The 22,280-nt window shown below is 48.5% G+C and overlaps 1 protein-coding gene across 2 annotated transcripts in view; it reads left to right on the top strand.

Moving 5' to 3' along the window:
* The first annotated feature begins 10,389 nt into the window (after positions 1–10,389).
* Positions 10,390–22,280, top strand: part of CNNM4 (cyclin and CBS domain divalent metal cation transport mediator 4) — a 42,624-nt gene continuing 30,733 nt past the window's right edge. For both annotated transcript variants that reach the window (XM_049651411.1, XM_049651410.1), the window contains exon 1: positions 10,390–12,004. In XM_049651411.1, the coding sequence (XP_049507368.1) occupies positions 10,603–12,004 (1,402 nt within the window). In that variant the 5' untranslated portion in view covers positions 10,390–10,602. The remainder of the gene's footprint in view (positions 12,005–22,280) is intronic.

The raw sequence follows: 22,280 nt of genomic DNA, 5'->3' as shown, positions 1-22,280 counted from the left end.
TTGTTTATAAAGTTTTGTTATGGCTTGTCTACTTGTGTCCTGAAATGTGTTCTAGGAAAGGAGATTTGGTCCCTTTATTTTTATTTTGTTTAATGTTTATTTACTTATTTATTTTAATTGTTTTAATGTTTATTTTTGAGAGAGTGTGGGTGGGGAGGGGCAGAAAGAGAGGGAGACACAAAATCTGAGGCAAGCTCCAGGTTCTGAGCTAGACTCCGACCTGGGTTTTGAACCCACAAGCCATGAGATCATGACCTGAGCCAAAGTCGGACGCTCAAATGACTGAGCCATCCAGGTGCCCCAATTTTTATTTATTTTTGAGAGAGAGAGAGAGAGAGTGCGTGCTTGGGAGCACATGCAAACAGGGGAGGGGCAGAGAGAGAGGGAGACAGAGCATCCAAAGCAGGTTCTGTGCTGACAGCAGAGACCTCAGTGTGGGTCTTGAACTTACTAACCTCGAGACCATGACCTGAGCCAAGTTGGATGCTTAGCCGATTGAGGCACCCAGGGGCCCCTGGATTTGGTCCCTTTAGAAGAAAGTAAATGTACTGGAAATTGATTTATAAATGGAATAGAAACTACTGACTGATGTGAGAATATTCCTCAGGGATCTTGGGGGGCAGGCAGAGTAGAAGTGTATAATGTGTAAATCTTATCACTGGGGCTTATAATTAGAAATAGGATATGCTGTATCTTCAAAGGTCAAACAACTAAAAAAATAAAAGTCTTTGGTGGGTATAATTTTCCTCATTCACCTTCTGCCTGTGGAAGATGAACAGACAGGAGCCCTGAGCTCTCCGGATGCTGGATGAGTGGGGAAGTGCAAGGGGACAGCTGATCTACAGCTATGATAGAAGCCAAGGGAGGGGGTGAATGAGGTTGGAAATTCCCATGCTCTGCAGCAAGCAGCACCCATTGCTGTAAGAAACTGCAGGCTCTTCAGGATGGGTGGGAGCCATGTGAACCAGGGAAGCTATCTTGGAAGTTAACCTGGCCCGAAGTCCTGAGCCAACCAGATGATGGCTACTTCCAAAAGTCAGACTGAGGGTTATTAGCTCTAGGGAAAAAACCAAGAAGTCAAGGTTAGACCAAATACTGACGGATAAAAACTGAGATTAATGCATAAGGAGTCCAACTGCAAAAATATGATTGTAGAGGTGCCTGGGTGGCTCAGTTGGTTAAGCACCAGACTCTTGATTTCAGCTCAGGTCATGATCTCACCGTTAGTGAGTTCAAGCCCTGCATCGGGCTCTCTGCTGTTAGTGCAGAGCCTGCTTCAGATCCTCTGTCTCCCTCTCTCTCTGCCCCTCTCCCACTCACACTCTCCCTCTCTCAGAAATAAACAATTTTTTAAAATTCTTAAACAGGGGCGCCTGGGTGGCGCAGTCGGTTAAGCGTCCAACTTCAGCCAGGTCACGATCTCGCGGTCCGTGAGTTCGAGCCCCGCGTCAGGCTCTGGGCTGATGGCTCGGAGCCTGGAGCCTGTTTCCGATTCTGTGTCTCCCTCTCTCTCTGCCCCTCCCCCGTTCATGCTCTGTCTCTCTCTGTCCCAAAAATAAAATAAAAAACGTTGAAAAAAAATTTTTTTTAAAATAAAATTCTTAAACAATATGATTATATTTCTTTAAATCATATTCCACTTGGTATTTCTTTAAACAACTAGACTCATACATGGCTGTAAAAAGATTTCTATATTCTAAAAAATCATGAAGACTTTTATGATGTTCCTTGGTTTCAATGTTTCTCAATGAGAATGACAGCTTGGAATGCAAACCTAGACAGGTTTACGTTTCAATTCTTGGCTCTTTTGATCTTATTGATCTTGTATGACCTTGAGCAAGTTATTTAACCTCTTTGGGACCCAGTTTTCTATCTGTAGAAGGAGAATGATAGTAACACCTACCTCAAACAATTGCTATAAATATTTAAATGAAGAAAGGAGTGAGGGCGCCTGGCTGGTTCAGTCAGAAAAGCATAAGACAGTTGATCTCTGGGTCATGAATTCAAGCCCCATGTTGGGTGTAGAGATTACTTAACAAAAGGGGCACCTGGGTGGCTCAGTCGGTTGAGAATCTGACTCTTGATTTCAGCTCAGGTCATGATCTGGCAGTTTGTGAGTTCAAGCCCTGCATTAGGCCCTGTGCTGACAGCTCAGAGCCTGGGGCCTGCTTCAGATTCTGTGTCTCCCTCTCTCTTTGCCCCTCACCCACTCGCACTCTGTCTGTCTCTCTGTCTCTGTCTCTGAAAAATAAATAAACATTAAAAAATTTTTTTAAAGAAACTGGGAGTCTCTGGAAGGTTTTGATCAGAGGGGGTTTATCATTTAAGTGTTTTACAGAATCACTCTGCTGCTGGCTTGAGAAAAAACTGTAGGGAGGAAAGGGCAGAAGCAAGGAGACCAAGTATATTGGTAATCCAAGTGAGCAAGGAAGGTGCCTGGGGCCTGGGTGGTGGCAGCAGAAGTGAGGAGAGGTAGCTGGATTTTAGATGTATTTTCAAGGTACAGTTAACAGATTTATTGATCGATCTGATAGAGGTATAAAGGAAGCAGAGGAAAAAAGGATAATTCCAAGATTTTCTGGCTACAGCAGCTGGAAAGATGGAATCGTCATATACTGATAGGAGGGAAATCATGAGAGATATATGTTTTGGAGGACAGATATTTTAATTTTGGTGGTACTGGGTTTATGCATCTACTGGAAATCCAAGCAGAGAATGGGCCCTCTGATCCTAACCATCATCCCAGTAAGACCAAATTCCCAATATTTAAGAAGAGCAGTTGGGGGTCAGGGTCGGAGGAAGTTTGTCAGCTGATTAGTGTTCAGTAGAGAGGACTTTCCCTCACCTACTGTGATAGCCAGCTTCCAAACGGTCCCCACTGACCCCTGCCACCTGCTCCTGTAGGGTACTTTCCCGTCGTGTATCAATTTTGGTCCATATGACCAATAGGATATGGAAGATGTGGTGGTACGTCATTTCTAAGGCTAGGCCATAAAAGACATTATGGCTTCCATCTCAAATCACGTATTACAGGCAAAGCCAGCTACCATGTTGTAAATAGCCCAATGGAGAGGTCCATGGGACAAAGAACGAAGTCCTCCTGCCAGCATCCATGTAAGTGAGCTTGGAGGTGAATCTTCTAGCCCCAACCAAGCCTTCAGATGACCTCAGCCCCAGCCAACATCTTGACTTCAATTTGTGAGAAACTCTGAGCCAGAACCACCCAGCTAAACCGCTTCCCAGTTCCTGACCCACAGAAACTATGACATAATAAGTGATTATTATTTTAGGCCACTAAGTTCTGCATTTGTTATGCGGCAATAGGTAACTAACATACCTGTCAAAGTCAAGCGAAGGAGATGCTCTAAGAAAACTTGAAGGGAAAAAAAAAAGAAAAAGAAAATTCGGAGGGTCCTGCAAGAAGAGAGACTGGCATCTTATTCCACAATTAGACCTCTGCTTAGGCAGTAGACTTACTATTTTGCCCTGGGTGGTCTATACTGCAACCACTGGGTGGACTCATTCAAGAGGGGCTGCCTGACAGGCAAAGTGTATCTCAACGGCAAGAAGCTGGAGGGGAGGAGTCCCAACAAGGGCTGAGGTGAACTTTCTACTACCAGAAACCAACAACTGGACACAAACAACATTCAGTCAAGTGGCAACAACCACAAAGTCGGGGGCAGAGGGGAAGGTTTCAAACTATGGGAGATTAAGAAAAGACAAATTCTCTTTCTTCCCCTCTTGCCCTACCAGGCCCCAATATTGGAGAAGTTTGATCCTGAAAATGAAGAGGGAAGTATCCTAGAACCAGCACATGACCCACTTCGCTTGACACATCCACACATCCACAAACACTTCCCCTCTCCAAAACTGGCTACAGTGATTGGAGAACTGAGGACTGACCAAGGCCCTTCCCCACTCCAAGTCCAGGGAGCAGAAACTGTGATCTCCAGTTAGGGACTCTCTCCCCATATGAAAGCCTACAGCAGACTCCTGATTAAAGCTTCTTGGTATCCTGTCCACCCTAGGTGTCAATTGTTATGGCCTGAGGTACTTTGTACAGGCCTGGTCAGTTGTCTGTCTCCAGTAGAATCCATGCGAAAGGAGGTGGGACAGGGCCCCAGAGAATAGGGAGTACTGTTCCCTGAAGAAGGGGACAGGAAGCTGGACAGCTCAGAGCAACAGATGCCCACTACATCTAATCCTGTTGATCTTTTTTTTTTTTTAAATGTTTATTTAGTTTTGAGAGAGAGAGAGAAAGAGAAGCACAAGCTGGGGTGTGGCAGAGAGAGAGAGGGAGACACAGAATCTGAAGCAGGCTCCAGGCTCTGAGATGTCCACACAGAGCCCAACGTGGGGCTTGAACCCACAAACCATGAGATCATGACCTGAGCCAAAATCAGACGCCCAACCGACTGAGCCACCCAGGTGGCCCTGATCTCTTTTTTTTTTTTAATGTTTATTTGTTTTTGAGACAGAGCGAGAGGGCGAGTGGGGGCGGGGCAGAGAGAGAGGGAAAGAGAGGATCCCAAGCAGGCTGTGCACTGGCATTGCAGAGCCCAATGCAGGGCTCGATCCCAGGAACCCGTGAGATCATTACCTGAGCCGAAATCCAGAGTAGGACCCTTAACTGACTGAGCCACCCAGGCACTCCATGATCTTGTTGATCTTATCTTTGCCTTCTCTTGATTGCTTAGGAAAATTACACATCAGAGAATTTAAATGAGGATAGAACCTGATGATCAGACCCAGTCCCCTCATGTTGGAGATAAGGCCCCAAGGCCCTTTGGGCCTCGCCATTTGTTGAAGGCTCTACAGGTATTTGGTACCTGCGCAATTGTTTGGGACAAACCTGTAGAAATCTGGACACTTGGGAATGAAGGTCTCAAAGGCCGTCTCCTTTTCTGGGCAGGGCTGGGAGACAATAAGATTCAGTGATCAGGAACTTGCCTCACTGATCTGAGATTTATTGCCTCATGTGGATTATGCCAAGCACTGTGGGTGTGGGTATCATTTATAAGGAGAACATTCAAACTCCCACCAGTCTTCCTAAGTTTCATCCAAAGAGAATTCCAGTGGATGCTCATGAGCAATGCATGAGACCGATGCCAGTATTTTTCAAATTGGAGATCAGCCAAGAAATCACTTTAGTTAGGTGCAGGGCAGACTTTTTTTTTCCTCATTTTTTTAAGACATAGGCTAGAGTGGAAATTGTATTAAGGGGTAAATGCAATTTCATGAAACAGTTTTCTAGCTGCAATTTTATATATAAAACTACTGGCTAGAAGCTTCCTCCTCATTTCCCATTCCTGGCCCCCAACAGTATTATTCCTAGCCCCTTTTTTAGGAAAATCCAATTCATTCCACAAATGCATATGGAATACCAAGCATGTTGGATACAGAGATGACTATGACACAGGTTTTGTCCTTGAGGGACTCTCAATCCAGTGGGAAATGGACTACAGTCCAGAGTAAAGGAGAAAATGAAGTGGGCAGAAGGTGGCAGAATACAGAGAAACAATTTCTGGGCAGTGGATAGGGAAGTTGGGGGAACTTCTGTTTTCTACTTATGATTTGAATTTGTTGCAAGGAGGATGTATCATTTTGGCAATTTTAAAAGCCCAGTAAAAATATAAAAATACAGGAATGAATAAATGAATAAAATGTAATATGAAAGTCCTGGCCTGAGGGAAGGAAAAGAAACATATTTAGGAGCAGTGCTACCAAACATGGGCTCATTTAGTCCCTTTAGTACAATCCAAGGGTCTCTTGATCCCCATCTTAAAAATGGAGAAATCAAGACCCTAAGAAGTCAAGCACTATTGCCCCAATTCACCAGCTGGTAAGAGACAGAGCCCATGGCATTTCTGCTATAGCCTGTTTCCATTTGCCAGCTATGAAAAGGGGTTGGAAACTAGGGACAATGACTTCAAGAAGTTGTTCTTCAGCTTTTGTAAATACTCAGTGTTTTTTATCTTGCTCTTCCTTACTTTTCTCTGGTGATTAACAGTTAATCTCTTAACATAAAAAAGGGTCTTGGTGTTTTTGGAGGCAGAAGGAAAAGCTTGTTGGGGTAGCCAGTCTTGGGGACAGGGCTCTCCAGTGCAGGAGGGGAAGAGGAAAGCAGAAAGGGGAGTAGGCAGGGCCCTGGAGCTCAGCCTCTCTCACACCTGTGCTTGCCTGGGACTCTTCACAGGGGCCCTGCTCTCCCCAGGAGGACTTGCCTTCTGGGTTGTCAAGTCTCTCAGATCTGAGTGACAGGCTTCCACTTTCCCACTTGCCAGCCTTTGCAGCCTGAACCTGCATGCACCATGACAACCCCTGTCACCTCCAGCAGTACTACCTGCACCCCAGCTGCCTTTGTTCCCTTACCACGGAGCCCCAAGGGGTCCAGATGTGGTCTTGTTTAGTCCCTGATGATCTCCCTTGGCCTCTCTTCTCTATCACCCTCTATAGACTTTCTGTCTCTGCAGGGAAAGGGAAGGGAAAGAACTCGAAGACAGTAGCTAGAGTTGGATGCAGAGACACAGTGGGGCTAATGAAATCTGAGCGTCCTCTAAAAATCCCTGCCTTGTCATGTCCATCACCATCATGGTTACTGATCATGTTCATTGAGCTCTTACCAGGTGCCAGGCATCATCTGACTCAATACTCCAGAATGTCCCAGAGTCCCAGGTCACACAGGCAATCCATGGCCAAGCCAGCCCCACAGTGTGCCTCCTGAGCTGTGCCTGAACCCCTATGGTGAGGCATCCTCCCTCCTGTGGTCCTGTCCCAAAGGAGAACAATTTGTCCTATGGCCATGGAGCTTTGAAACCTACCCAATTAATACAAACGCTTCCTCTCCTTTGCTGTTCTGGCATTCTACTTCCTGTCACAGGCACATCCTATTATTGGCCTGAATCCGTTGTTCTGATGCTTTCATCCCCTCCTCTGGCTTAATGAGGTGTCTGTCTCAGGTAGAAAATGATACCAGGTCCTCATGTCCCCACTTGTTGGGGTGACCTGAGTTGAGATTTGAGCCACGGTACCATCTCAGCTACCCCCATGCTTGCTCTGTCCCTCTGTGGAGGGATGACTGCCCCTTCTTTCCCAAGACAATTTAATAGCACAGATATAACTTGCAAATGCTCAGGGTTATTGCAGATTTGCAGAGAGCTGGTGAACAGGCCACTGCATGTATTGATGTGGCCCCTCCCTCACTCTGAAAATTGCTCCCAACTGGGCTTTTGAACCCCAGGGCCCACAGCATCCTCCAAGGGACTTGGGGGGGCATGGCAGCCCTCAGGCTCTGAGCTCCACCAGCAGATGGGCTGCTTATCTGGCAGGAGCTCCTCATCCTGGACACCCAAATGTTGAAGAGGACTAAGAAAACAGCCTGGGAGGATCACAGCCTGAGGAGTGGAACAGGAGATCCCAGGTTACTATTTAGGACCTTGTTCTTCATTGGATTCTTAGGGTCAGCACATTGCCAGGTACAAAATAAGGGGCAATAGACTTTTAAGCCTGTCTCCCTGCACAGGACCAGAAAGGAGTGCTCTCCGGGAGGTGTAGACATGCTGCCATAGGGCCCAGAAAGAACCTGTCAGGTCCCAAAGTCATGAGTGGAATGCTCTGTGATGCTCAGAAGTCAGGTACCAGACCTCTCTGAGAAAGACCTTCCCCAAAGTCCTTACTTGCAAGTGGAGATAATTCAGGGGAGTAAGGGCTTCCACCCTGCAGCAGAGAAACAGGTCTGACCCCCAAAGTAGACAGACTTCTCATTTGCACATCTCTTTCTGCACTTCTCACAGCCTGGTTCACAGAAGCCACACATTTGTCCAGGCTTCCTGACTCTTCACACAGATAGACCTCCATCTCCATGTTGTCCCCACCGATCTGTGGGAGAGGTTTTTCAACTCTGCAGATGAGAAAAGTTTAAATGCCCTAACCAGAGATAAAAGCCTAGCAGGAGAGGTACCTGGGTGGCTCAGTTGGTTGAAGATCTGGCTCTTGGTTTTGGCTCAGGTCATGATCTCCCAGTTTGTGGGCTGGAGCCCCACATTAGACTCTGTACTGGCAGTACGGAGCCTGCTTGGATTCCCTCTCTCTGCCCCTTCCCTGCTCACTCGCTAGATAGATAGATAGGAACAAATTTTAGGGGGAAAAAAAAGCCTGGCAGGAAATGAACCTGGACTCCAGTCTGGACCTCAAATAGCTCCTCTGACACTTTCTGAGTTACACTGCTTTTAATTTTTTTCGAGAGATTCTTGTCTTCGCTGCCAGATTGAAGGCTGTGGGTGGGCAACAAGGTATTTCATTTCTTTACTTTGTTGATTCTGTTCTATTCACTTAAGTACGGATGTGAATGCAATTGTGGATGGGTGGAATTAAATGAACTTTAGCAGAGACTAACTCTTCTTACCAGATTCCCACTTAAACCCAAGTATCTCAAAAGCTTTTTTTTCCCCTTCCCTTTGTTGACTTCTCTTATTGGACTCAGTGCATATACAGGGAGCTTCTGAGTTTGACAGTTTGAAAAGAGCAAAATAAAAATAGCCGATTGGTCAATAATAGAATGGTAAAGTCTCTAAGTACCATGGGAAGGGTGTTTCCAGCTGGCTGGAAAAAGATGAAATGAGGTGGACAAAAGCCTCTCTGAAAGCTGGGCTTGCTCTGAGGTGATGCAGGTGGCTCATCCTGTATCGGTGGAGAAGGGAGGGAACAGCCAGTCCAAGGTTCTGCTTTCTGTTTTTGCTCTGTCTTGCCTAGTGCCCATCCGGGGGCTCCTGCTCCTTACAAAAGTGGCCAGCTAGAAACACTGTAGAATATGAAGTGAGGCGCCTACCTGAAAGGGACTGCTTCAGGCTGGCCTAGTATGCACAACACTATAGGATTGTTCCTCTCTGTTTGGGCTCTTTCCGGCTGGTATTGATTGTTGCTTTTTTTGGCAAACAGTATACCACAACAAAAATAAACACATGTGTTTGTGCAGGGAGAGAGTAAAATGGATTCTGTGTCTCCAGCGTTGGGAAAAAAACTTGCTCTGAGACCCAGTGGTCAACCTGGTACCCGATTCCCTACTTTGTGCACCTCTGCAATTATTGTGAGGTTGTTTGTCTGTCTGTCTCCTTCCCCCTAACAGGGCAGGCGGCTGCGGTCTTCCCCACACCTCCTGAGTGCTTGGTGCTCAATTCATAGTCGCTAACTGACACCAAGGTAGGGCCATCCAGGAAGTAGTCATTTCAGGGCTAGGCCTGGCGCCACACCTCTCAGCTCATTTTCACATGCGTCTGCCCCAGCTGGCCAGTCACCACCACAATTTGGGGTTAGGGGTTTGGTCTGGAAGGGCAGGCAACAACAACATCAGCTACACAGAACATTCAGAATTGTCCTGTCCTGTTCAATGCCTAGGCCAAGTGTTCCCATAAGCTTAGTGAGATGGTGCCCTCTTGTCATTCTTACTCCCGTTTTATTGATATAGAAACCTGGTCTGAGAGACACTCCAATGTGCCTTACCAGTCACACAAGCCTGTTCTTAAAATAGCAATCTGGAGGGACTCCAACTTGTGCCTAGATTCAATTTCTTCATCTGTTAAATGGAAAAATAACACTACCTCTTAGTGTTGTGCAAAGGATTAAATAAATATTATGCATATGTTTACTTGCTTATTGTCTGCTCTAGACTGTAAACTACAGGGGGCAGGGGCTTTGGCTTATTCACCACTATATTGTCAGAGTCTGGAACAAGATGCCTGGCACATAGGAGGGACTCAACATTCGCGTCCTAAAAGGAAATGACCTAAGACTAGGACGGATCTTGGCCCTTCTTTCTGCGGGTACAATCTATATCCTCAGTTTCCCAGATTCTCCTCCAACCAGGCAACCACTGGCCAAAGGATGTCTCAGACTGGGGGCAGGGCCGTGGAACCTACTTCTGGCTTTGGGACAAGGTCATCAAAACCCTCAAGAGTGCAGAGGCCACAAAAGTCTTCAAGGGGCAGTCTGCAAGGCCGAAAGGCCTGTAGGCCTCTCAGGCCTCAGCCCTCAGGTTCTCCTTTTCTTTTTTCTTTTTGTATCAGTAAAAGCATTTTTCTCGCCCGAGCACAACGTGGTACTGCTTCCGAGGTTCCAGCAAAGAGCAATCCCCCCAGCCCCCCCACCCCACCACCCCCCCAAGAAAGCGGCAGTGCTCTGGGGAAAGAGCCGAGCATGCGAAGCCCGGCTAGGTTGCGGCAGAGGAGCGGCGAGACCAGGAGCGCAGGCCTGGGCAGCAGAAGAGCGGGCCGCGCGTACAACCCGTGAGCAGAAAGGCCCGCGGGAATGGCCGCGCGAGGAGAAGGGCGGGGCGAGCGTCCGCCCGCGGCTCCCGCGCTCAGGCGCAGCTCCACCTTAAGCGCGGGACCCCCTTAAGGGCGGGCACCGGAGCCGCGCTTCCAGAGGCGGGGTCTCCCATGCAAATAAGGGGCGTGGGTCGGCGGGGCGGGGCGGGAGGGGCGCTGACCTGACGTCAGGCCTGCGGCCCGGGCAGTTGGCTCGGCGGCGGCGAAGCGGCAGGAGCAGCGGCGGGAGCGGGGCCGCGCGGCGGGGCGCGGGGAGCGGCGGCGGCCGAGCCGGAGCAACATGGCGCCGGTGGGCGGGGGCGGGCGCCGGGGCGGCGGGCCGGCCCGAGGGCGCCTCCTCCTGGCGACGCTGCTGCTGCTGGTGCTGCTGTGGGCGCGGGGGGCCCGGGGTCAGAGCGACCCCCAGCGGGGCGCGATCCTGGGCATGAGGCTGGCGAGCTGTAACAAATCGTGTGGGATGAATCCGGATGGCATCATCTTCGTGTCCGAGGGCAGTACGGTGAACCTGAGGCTGTACGGCCAGAGGCTGGGCTCCATCTCCAGCAACCTGATCTCCTTCACCGAGGTGGACAACTCCGAGGCCACCCACAACTCCACCAACTGCCCTGAGCTCACCAAGGACCTGGTCGTCCAGCAGCTGGTCAACGTGAGTCGAGGGAACACGTCCGGGATGCTGGTGGTGCTCACTAAGTTCCTCCGGAGGAGCGAGAACATGAAACTGTATGCACTGTGCACCCGGGCTGGGGTGGACGGGCCCTGGCAGAGGTGGACCGATAAGGACTCGCTGCTCTTCATGGTGGAGGAGGCTGGGAGGTTCCTGCCCCTCTGGCTGCACATCCTCCTCATTATGGTGCTGCTGGTGCTGTCGGGCATATTTTCTGGTCTCAACCTGGGGCTTATGGCCCTGGACCCCATGGAGCTGCGCATCGTGCAGAACTGTGGCACCCAGAAGGAAAGGCGCTATGCCCGGAAGATCGAGCCCATTCGGCGCAAGGGCAACTACTTACTCTGCTCGCTGCTCCTGGGAAACGTGCTGGTCAACACCTCCCTCACCATCCTTCTAGACATCCTCATTGGGTCTGGACTCATGGCGGTGGCCTCCTCCACCATTGGCATTGTCATCTTTGGGGAGATTGTACCTCAGGCCTTGTGCTCCCGACACGGGCTGGCAGTGGGTGCCAATACTATCATTCTCACCAAATTCTTTATGCTTCTCACCTTCCCCCTCAGTTTCCCCATTAGCAAGCTACTGGATTTTGTTTTGGGCCAGGAGATTCGCACTGTTTACAATCGGGAGAAGCTGATGGAGATGTTGAAGGTAACGGAGCCCTATAATGATCTGGTGAAAGAGGAGCTAAATATGATCCAGGGTGCCCTGGAGCTACGGACCAAGACCGTGGAGGACATCATGACCCAGCTCCAAGACTGCTTCATGATCCGCAGTGATGCCATCCTGGACTTCAACACCATGTCGGAGATTATGGAAAGTGGCTATACCCGCATCCCCGTGTTTGAAGACGAGCAGTCCAATATTGTAGATATTCTCTATGTCAAAGACTTGGCCTTCGTGGATCCTGACGACTGCACCCCCCTCAAGACCATCACCCGCTTCTATAACCATCCAGTGCATTTTGTCTTCCATGATACCAAGTTGGATGCCATGCTGGAGGAGTTCAAGAAGGGTAAGGCCTGATGCTCGCCCTCTCCGTTAACTGTCTTTGTGACACCTCTCATTCGCTTGCCTGTTTTGTGTCTGCTGGTCTTAGTGTTTTTGTGTGACTCTTTTCCTTTGCCCATCACTTCCTGTGCCTCTGAGGTGAATGGTATTTGGGACAGCAGGAACATTTCCTAAGCGTCTGCTGTCTGCCAGCTACTGTGCTTTGTGATTCAGGTGAATCAGAGTTGAGACACACTCGTGCACTTGGAGGGATAGAGCAAGGCCTCAGGGAGCTATTGAAGCAGGACAGAGTAAGGCTAATGCCTTAAAAGAGGCCACGGACATTAGAGTGTGGAGCCCCACATCTGAGTGGGCTGGGGACCTGGGAAAACCTTCACATGGGAGGAAGCATTTGAGGAGAGCCTGAAGATATGGGGAGACATGGTACTTGAGGCACGGGGAACCCCACGAGGAGCAGAGCACCTGAATGGGGTGGCAAAGGATGTGCTTGTGGCCCAGCAGATGGTCCTGTTGAGCTGGGTATAGGCTCTGCCTCTCAGTGGTCAGGGGGGAGAGGCTGAGTCATCTGGGGCCTTTGGAAGAGCCTGCAGTCAGGGCAGTAAGTTTGCTTGGAGCTTGGAGCTTTCGGAAGTTTTGAGCAAGAGTGATGTTACTGGAGCTCCTAGCCCACAGAAGCCGAATTGGGAGGTCTCTGGTTTGCTCCCCACTCAGAACAGTGCCAAGTAATGCTTTCGACTACTCAGCAGAAGTAAGCACATCAAGTTTTGGTTATTGTTCTGTCTTTTCGCAGGCGCCAAACATAAGCTTCCCTCCTGTGGTCTGAGAATCTTCAGCTGGCCTTGCAGTGCCTTGTGTTCTTTCCTCACATGGGTTCTTGGCCAGTTCTCAGGTAGTTAGAGAGGCACTTGGAAGTTTTACTCACCAGCCTCAAAGCTCAGGACACACACCCCTTTCCTTACTTCCAACAAAACTTTTCCTCCCACTTCTGCCACCCAGAAGCCCTCAGTGGCAGTAAACAAGCCAATTATGGAGTAAAACCCTCCTAGGCCAAAGGGAATGAGGAGGCAGAAAGGGAAGCTCTTCATAAAGGAATGGGGGAAGGGACCAGGGACTTTGCTTCCTTTCCCCATAAGTAGAGCTCCTGCTGGCTAAGGCAGCCTGCCAGTTTAGGGCTGGGAGCACCTTCAGCACTCAAGCAGGGAGCAAGCCTCAGACGCTTGTCAGTCTATTATTTCATGAGAGTTGGGGAGAGCCTGGAACTGGCTAGGTCAGTGGTGGAGGGTGGGATTGGTAGGAGGAGGCCCTGCCAGGTTTAGTCTTAAAAGATGCTCTGGTCAGGGCCAGAGTGGGAGATTGGTACCCTCCCTTCATCAGTTTGAGAGAGTGACTCGTAGCATCAGATCTGAGAAGGACTTGAGTAACATGAGTCCAAGTGGGAGACAGTCTGGTAAGGTGGCTTCATTGCAGAGGGACTGAAGGGACATCTGGTGGTGATGACACAGTGTGGGGGGAGCTTTGCAGGTCCAGGCCCTAGAACCTGTTTGTCCCAGGTAGCTGAGCCTGAAGAAGAGCAGTGAGGATTTGTGCCCCACCTTCACCCTGCAGCCTCTTGGCCCTGAGGACTTCTCCCATGTTGCTTGGTGAGGAACCTGGTTGGGACTCACCAGGGCGGCTTCCTGCTCACCACCTCTATGGTCCTTGGGACTGTTGCTGGTGACACACCCTACAAGCACGTTTGCATCGTTCATCTCGAGTCTGGAAACAACCAGTGTGGCTGGGCTGGGCTTCCCAGCCCCTGATCGGCAGGGTTCAGCTCTTGTCTGGTGGGAGCTTCCTAGGGTTGGCAGGACCATCTTTGGACTCATCACGTAAAAAAAGTATTACTTCAGGAAGCTGGGAAAATAGAGCTAGCATCTTTTGGCCCAGAGCTCTGCTGAGTGGAACTCTCCAGATGTACATTTTAGTTCACTAGACCTTACTTAACAGGGGCCAGTGGTCTGAACCTGAGCCCCAGCCCTCGCCCTAGCCCTGGAGGGGGTGCTGCTAATTCCATGGAAATGCAGGCACAGTCTACCCAGTGCAGCATGAAGCCCTGGAGATGTGAGTGTGATATGATGGTCACTCCTATTGGACACATCCTGGGGCTTTGTGGTTCTGTCCTAACTCATTGCCACTCTGGGCTTCCCCCAATATGGCCTCTCCAAAATCTTTCCATCGGGCATTTACCTGTTAAGTCTGAGGCCCTCTAGGACACGGAAACACTTTGCATTTGCACCTTAAAAGATTTTCTTTACAAATCTGATGTTTGGAAGCCGCCTTTTTTAGCTAAGAAAAACCCAGTGAGCAAGCTTAACATGGCCAGCATTGTCGGCAGCATCAAAACAAGAGCTGGGTGCCTGCCAAGTGTGGTCAGGCATCTGCCTGAGGGTCTTTCTTATGCTTCAGTAGACTCTTCAGCATCTCCAAGTTGGGTGAGGGCCCAACTCTGACCTCTGCCAGAGTCTTTCTGCTCTGAGTGTAATCCTGTTTTAAGGTCATTTTGTCTCCTCCTTGTTCCCCAACATTATGAATTCTGTGTGGGTAGGGATCATGCCTTATTAGTGTTTTCACCACTTAGTACCTGGAAAAGAGATGGGTCTGTAGTAAATGTTTGTTAAGTGAATGAAAGAATGAATGAATGAACAACTAATGAATGACTATCTGGCAAGCCCTGCTGGCCTTCTTACTGTTCCTTGAAGACACCAAGACACTCCCACACTAGGGCCTTTGCCCTGGCTGTTCTTCAGGCTGGAATGTTTTTCCCCAAATGTTACATGCCTCGCTGTCTCCTCTCCCTCCTGTCTGCTTCAACTTTACCTTCTCAATGAGGCTTTCCTGTTGTCCTATTTGAAACTATAACCTTCCATCCTCCTTGACCTTCCTGATCTCTGCTACCCTGTGCTAATGTTTCTTTTTTTATAGCATAAATCACTTTCTAACAACTCCGTAATTTACAGATTTACTATGCTATTTATTGTCTGTCTCCTTCCATTAGAATATAAGTTCCAAAGAGCAGAGCTCTTTGTTTCGGTCACTGGTGTATCCCTAGGCCCTAGAATGGTTCTTGGCACATAGTAAGACATCTCAATAAAAAGTCATGGAATGAATGAATGATCTGTTAGATTTGAGACAGAATTGTCCCTAGTCCATAGGTATTAGAATTTTGAGGAGCTGGATAAGGGATAAAGTAAAATGGGTGTTGTGCTGTTATCCAGGGGACTTGATATTTCTAGTTGCATCAAGACAGGAGGAGCTCCTACAGTAACATATAATGGTTCACGGACTGAGAAGCTGAGAAGCAGAGTTTGGGGTCCTTTTTTTTTTTTATTTATTTTTTTTAATGTTTATTTATTTATTTATTTATTTTTTAACGTTTATTTATTTTTGAGACAGAGAGAGACAGAGCATGAACAGGGGAGGAGCAGAGAGAGAGGGAGACACAGAATCTGAAACAGGCTCCAGGCTCCGAGCTGTCAGCAGAGAGCCCGATGCGGGGCTCGAACTCACAGACCATGAGATCATGACCTGAGCCGAAGTCAGACGCTTAACCGACCAAGCCACCCAGGCGCCCCTTTAATGTTTATTTTTGAGAGAGGGACACAGAGTGTGAGCAGGGGGAGAGGCGGAGAGGGAGACACAGAATCAGAAGCAAGCTTCAGGCTTCGAGCTGTCAGCACAAGAGCCCGATGCGGTGGTTGAACTCACAAACTGCAAGATCATGACCTGAGCTTAACTGGTCAGATGCTTAACTGACTCAGCCACCCAGGCGCCCCATGGGGTCTTTTTTTTTTTTTTTTCTTTTTAATATTTATTTATTTTTGAGAGAGAGACAGACCAAGTGCAAGCAGGGGAGGGGCAGAGTGAGAAGCAGGCTCCAGGCTCTGAGCTGGCAGCACAGAGCCCGATGTGGGGCTCCATCCCACAAGCCGTGAGATCATGACCTAAGCTGAAGCTAGACGCTCAACCAGCTGAGCCACCCAGGTCCCCAGAGTCTGGGGTCTTGAATGTGATGCATGGTTCCCTTTTCCTGTGCTTCAGTTTCTCTGAATAAGCAGTTTTTGGCCGTCGGGAGTATACATACATAGCTTCACTCATTAGTGTGAGTCATGAAGATGCTCCTACACACTTAGACAGGCTTGAGAAGTTAGTTGCAGACATGAGGCTGAGCTTCCCTTAGAGACTAAGGTAGAAGGTTACAGCTTCTCAGCTGCTTTGCCTCCCAACTCAAGGCATTTATCATTAGATATTTGTTGAACCTCATACTGTCTGTGCAAGACATGGGGCTAGGTGCTGCAGGACCTCAGGAGTAAGACTATCTGATTGGTTAGAGCTATAAGGCCACTGAGAGGCTCATGCCATTTGAACCTTGGTCCTTTGACTTAAACCCACTTAAACCTCAACTTACACCTCGCCTAGAACTGTTTGCAGTACTGGGTGTTGTGGTTGGCTTTGTCCACAGCTTGAGATCTTAGAACAGCGGCTCCCTGGGCTACTCCTGGCCCAGTTGTGTTTTTCCTTTACCAAAGATCCTCTCAGACCCTGGAGGCAAAGCGACGAATAAGCTCTCCCAAATCGGTCAGAAACTCCAGCCCCACAATGAAGCTCACCTTTCAGCTTTCTGCTGTCCTTTCCCTCTGTGACATTCCTGCCCTTTTCAGACACTGTGCTCATTTGTAGTCATCTTATCTTTCCCCACCTACTTTATAACCATCTAGCCCCCTGTAAAGACTTGGGTTTAAACTCTACCCACCCTGGTCACCCACCCATGAGATGACTTTGGACCTATTACTGACCTTGTAGAAAGTTACTGGGCATATGTATTGAAGAGAAAAACAGCTAGAAATATTTTCTTTAAAAACTCCTCCCATGTTTCCATCTGTGCCACAGCACACTTCTCCCACGTACGTTTTTCTTCCTGAAACAACTTTATTAAGAAAAAACACTGCATAATTTTGCCTTTACTTTTGGTTCCTACCATCTGACACACTTTAAGTACCTTATTTCTCTTTGTTTCCTGGTTTGTTCCTTTGTTGCAATAAATATCTAATTTTTTGAGGCCTATGTGTCAGACATGGTGCTTGCTGTTGGGAATCAGAGAGGACTAAAACAGTGCTGTTGACAGAACTCGCAGTCTACCAGGGACACAGACAGGTAAATGAAGCTTACTGTGCACAGTTCTGGTAGGTGCAGTGGGGCCAAGGAAGGTCTAGGCCTACGAGATGCTTCTGACGTCAGAATAACAGGATTCAGTGATCATTTTGGAGATGTTGGAGTCAGAGCCAGGAAGTAGTTGTGAACATCTGTTGTTTCTAGCTTGGGATTTAGATGGATGATGTTGTCATTTAACAGAAGTGGGAAGAGGCGGAAGCAAAGACAGTTTGGAGAATTGGGGGTGGTGGTAGTGGTAAAGTGATGTGACCCTTGATTGGACTCCTTTGTGCTCACCAGAGCTGCTCACACTTGAACGTGCACCTGAACTGCCTGGACATTTTGTTAAAATGCAGAGTTGAACTCAGTGGGTCTGGGGTATGGCCTAAGAGGCTGTATTTCTTTTCTTTTCTTTTTTTTAATGTTTATTTTTCAGAGAGACAGACAGAGCACAAGCAGGGGAGGGGAAGAGAGAGATAGGGAGACACAGAATCCGAACCATGCTCCAGGCTCTCAGCTGTCAGCACAGAGCCCGATGTGGGGCTCGAACCCACTGACCATGAGATATCATGACCCGAGCCAAAGCTGGGTGCTTGATGGACAGAGCCACCCAAGCGCTCCTAAGAGCCTGTATTTCTGACAGGCTCTCAGATGATGGCCATTTTGCTGGTCTGGGACCACACGGAGCAGTGTGAGGGTACAGTCCATCCAGGCAAGTGTGCAGGTGAAAGTGCTTAGGTGGGGGCACTTGGGAGGGAGGCCAGAACCAGGGTTAAAGGTTTGGAAGTCATCTGAGAGCAGGCAGAACATGCAGAGCATGTAAAAGCTCGGTTAAAGTGACTCCTTGGAGAGATGAAAAAGAGCCAGGCAGGCGTGGTTTTGGGACCCTCCTGGGGAAACCAGATAGGGTGATGGCCAAGCATAGACTGGGGATGGGACAGTTAAGTCATAAGGTGCTGGGAGAGGACAGCCTCAAGAATGGAGAGCTGGGGCATCTGGGTGGCTTTGTCAGTTAAGCGTCCGACTCTTGATTTTGGCTCAGGTCATGATCTCGCAGTCATGAGATCGAACCCCATGTCAGGTTCTGCGCTGACAGCACAGAGCCTGCTTGGGATTCTCTCTCTCTCTCTCTCTCTCTCTCTCTCTCTCTCTCTCCCTCTCTCTCTCTCCCTCTCTCTCTACCCCTCTCTCTCTACCTTTCCCAGCTTGTGCTCTCTCTCTCAAAATAAATAAACATTAAAAAAAAAAAAAGTGGAGAGCAAAGTCAGCTACACACCTGGTCTCTCACAGCTCCACCTGGAAATAGTCTCCAGCTGAGCTGGTGATTTGATCTTGAGAAGCTGCCAGGGAGCAAGTGTATCTGAGACGGTGACAGGAGCCGCCTGTTAGGGCAACGGTGCCAGCGGGGCAGATGACAAAACACTGGCCAGGCTCCTCCTCACTTTCTCTTTGGTTAGGTGCTTGTGGGCATGGAGCATGGCCACCGTGGATAGGGAGGTATGGTGCTGGCCGGCAGGCAGCTGCACATCTCCCCGTCGCTGGCATCCTACAGCCTGTAGGCCAGGCTCCATAGGGAAGCCAGGACTGACGGCAGTTTCTTCAGCCTCTTGACAGATCACTTCCCACAGCTCTTACTTGTGTACTGGAAGGCACTGCCTGTTGTCTAAGCCCTAGGAGCTTAGATCGTACCAATCTAACATGCTGGTGTTTGCTTTTCAAAAGTCCTATATTTTCAGTTAGAAAGCCCAGTCCCAGAGTTTCCCTGAACACCTCTGGTCAGGACGGGGGGTATTGAACAGATGCTTAAATAGATGAGTGCACAGAAACACACAAGCACAGGACTGTCCTACAGGAGAATGGGTAAGGGGCAGGGCCTTTGGAGAAGCCGATGCCTTCCTTATCAGTAGAAGTCTGGGAAGGCATTCCAAAGGAGGTGGCATTCTAGCTGGATCCTCAAAGGTGCATAAGATGCAACATTTCCCCACTTCTGTGCCTCGTATTCTGGGAGATTTTGGATGAAACCACAGAATGAGAGATGAGTGTATTTGTCATTGATGCCAACTTAGGGTAAAACTGCTTCTGCAAATTGTGATCGCTCCTCAGCCCTTTCCGTGGATGTGAGAGTTCAGGAATTTCCCAGAGGCGCCTGAGACGGCCCTCAGCTAGGAGGATGGGGAGTAGCTGTCGGGAGCTGTTGCTGCTATTTGATCCAGCTGCCTGCTCTCCTGTCTGAGCCACTGTCTGCTGTCCAGTACAGCTGCCCTGTGACGAGATGCTCGCCCATTCTGTCCCTCAGGTTACCCCTGTTGTCACGCCTGAGTGTGCCAAGACATCCTGTTGTAAAAGGCTTTGTGGCTACATAAAGGACTCCTGGCCCACTTCATAAACTGGAGTCTGGACTCCTCAGTCTATTCCTGTTCCATTTTTTTATGTGATTTTCTTTTTACTAGTGGTTATTATAAACCAGATACATCTTATCATCAGAACTTTAGGAAACACAGAAAAATCTAAACAAAACAACCCATGAACCTGTGATCTGGAGAGAACTACTTTTTAATATTTTGATTTGTTATAATAATCTTTTTAGAAATTTACTCTAAAAATCATGTCACAAGCAGCAAGATCAAAACCATTTTCTTTTTTTTTTTCTTTTGTGTGTGTGGGGGTGAGGGGGCAGGAGCTGAAACTTTACTTGCCCCAAACCCCATCCTTCCTGCCAAAACCATTTTCATTTTTATAGCCATGTAAACTTTCCCATTAGCTGCTCATATGTATTTTCACATGGAAACCATTGTCTACATACAATTTTGTGCCTTGCTTTTTGGAACCCAGTTTAGATTGGTTCTTCTGATTGCTCCTCTTATAAGACATGAAATCCCTTTTTATCCCTGGGATTCTTGGGAGGAGTATCTTGGAGGATTTCCACAGACTGAGGGCTGGGCAGCACTGTGTGGCTGATGAAAAGGTGAGCCCAGAGGGCTGGGGTGTGCAGCTGCCAGGTTGGGTGTGTGTGTGTGTGTGTTTAGCTGCCAGCCTGTTTTGCTGGGGGTTAAACCTGGTGTTGCTGGAGCATTCCCCAGAGGTTATAGTCAGAGTTGCTTCCATGCTGCAGGGCTGATTTACTGTGACCTGGGCAGGGTTCTTGAAAGACTGGTTTCCCCAGGCTCTCTGGACCGCCTAGTCTCTGGCCAGCAGGCAGCCAGGAGCCTTGGTTGGAAGGAGGCTCCATGCCCCCCATCCCAGTCAGGCTTACTCCCACACACACTCATTCCTCCCCCCGCCAAATACACATAGGACAGGTTCACAACACACACACACACACACACACACACACCACACACACCTCTGCCTCCACATGGATATGCTTAAACACACACCCCCTTCCTTACACAAGGGGGCAGATTCACTCATCCCTCCATGCAGGCTCTCACACACATACACATACACATGAATGCACACATGCACAGTCACCTGGAGTCCTGCTTTTTTTTTTTTTTTTTTAGGTTTATTTTGAGAGAGAGAGAAAAAGAAATTCTAAGCAGTCTCTGCACTGTCAGCACTGAGCCTGATGTGGGACTTGAACTCATGAACCGTGAGATCATAACCTGAGTAGAAATCAAGAGTCAGATGCTTAACTGGCTGAGCCACCCAAGATGCCCCAGGAGTCCTGCTTTAAAATTAGTTCATCTAGGGTCACCTGGGTGGCTCAGTCAGGTGGTTAAGCGTCCAACTTCAGCTCAAGTCATGAACTCACAGTCCATGAGTTTGAGCCCCGCAAACCCCATGTCAGGCTCTGTGCTGACAGCTCAGAACCTGGAGCCTGCTTTGGATTGCTGTGTCTCCCTCTCTCTCTGCACCTCCCCCACTCATTCTCTGTCTGTCTGTCTCTCTCTCTCTCAGAAATAAACATTAAAAAAAATTTTTTTTAATTAGTCCATCTCTCATCACACTTTCCTAAGTTGGTTTCTTTTTTTTTAAAGGATTTTTATTTATTTTTTTAGAGACAGAGTGAGCATGAGCAGGAGAGGGGCAGAGGGAGACAGAGAATCCCAAGCAGGCTCCGTGCTTAGTGTGGAGCCCCATTTGGGGTTAGATGCCACGACCCTGGGATCACAACCTGAGCCAAAATCAAGAGTCATGTGCTCAACCGACTGAGCCACCCAGGCACACCTAAAGATTTTTACTTTTTTCAGTAATCTCCACACCTAACATGGAGCTCAAACTCACAATCCCAAGATCGAGTCACATGCTGTACCAACTAAGCCAGCCAGGCAACCCCCTAAGAGTAAGATTAAAAAGTGAGTAGATCTGGGGCTCCTGGGTGGCTCAGTCAGTTAAGTGTCCGACTTCAACTCAGGTCATGATCTCGTGGTTCATGAGTTCAAGCCCTACATCGGGCTCTGTGCTGACAGCTCAGAGCCTGGAGCCTGCTTCAGATTCTCTGTCTCCCTCTCTCTCTCTGCCCCTCCTCCGCTCGTGCTCTCTCTCTCTCGCTCTCTCTCCCTCTCAAAAATAAATAAACATTAAAAAATAAATAAATAAAAAGTGTGTAAAGTGAGTAAATCTACAGTGGAGTTTATTTCATGAAAGGCCCAAAATAGTCACTGACTCTTAGTCTCAGAAGTTTCTCTTTGGTTGCTGGTGATTTGGTTGTCCATGTTAATGACAGTATCTAGCTCAGAGGGTTGTGGTGAGGACTGAATGAGGTAAGGCATGTAAACTGCTTAGCTCAGTGCCTGGCACCATTGTCATCATGCAATAAATGTTAGCTATTTTAAAAATTATTGTTATTACTATCCAAAGGTGCCCCAGTTGGCACGGACACCAACTTGGGCCGTGGTGGTTCTCATATACTGGCTCAGGTGGCAGGCTGCCCCACTGTCCGGGTGTGGTGCCTTTCTTGGAATTCTGAATACATTGAGGTCAAAAGAGCCCACTATATAATTACATGCTAATTCAGATACCGTCTTATCTGGGCCCCTAGTGCATATCTTAAGGGTAACAGATGTCAGAGCTTAAGGAAAAAAATATATGGAAGAGAAACTTCAAATTGGGGAGATTCTTCTCATTTACTGAATTATTTGTTTCTCTAA

The sequence above is a fragment of the Panthera uncia genome (genome assembly GCF_023721935.1).
Source record: "Panthera uncia isolate 11264 chromosome A3 unlocalized genomic scaffold, Puncia_PCG_1.0 HiC_scaffold_11, whole genome shotgun sequence".
Classification (NCBI taxonomy): domain Eukaryota; kingdom Metazoa; phylum Chordata; class Mammalia; order Carnivora; family Felidae; genus Panthera; species Panthera uncia.
The sequence above is the reverse complement of the archived record's forward strand: the minus strand, read 5'-3'. Positions and strand labels throughout refer to the sequence as shown.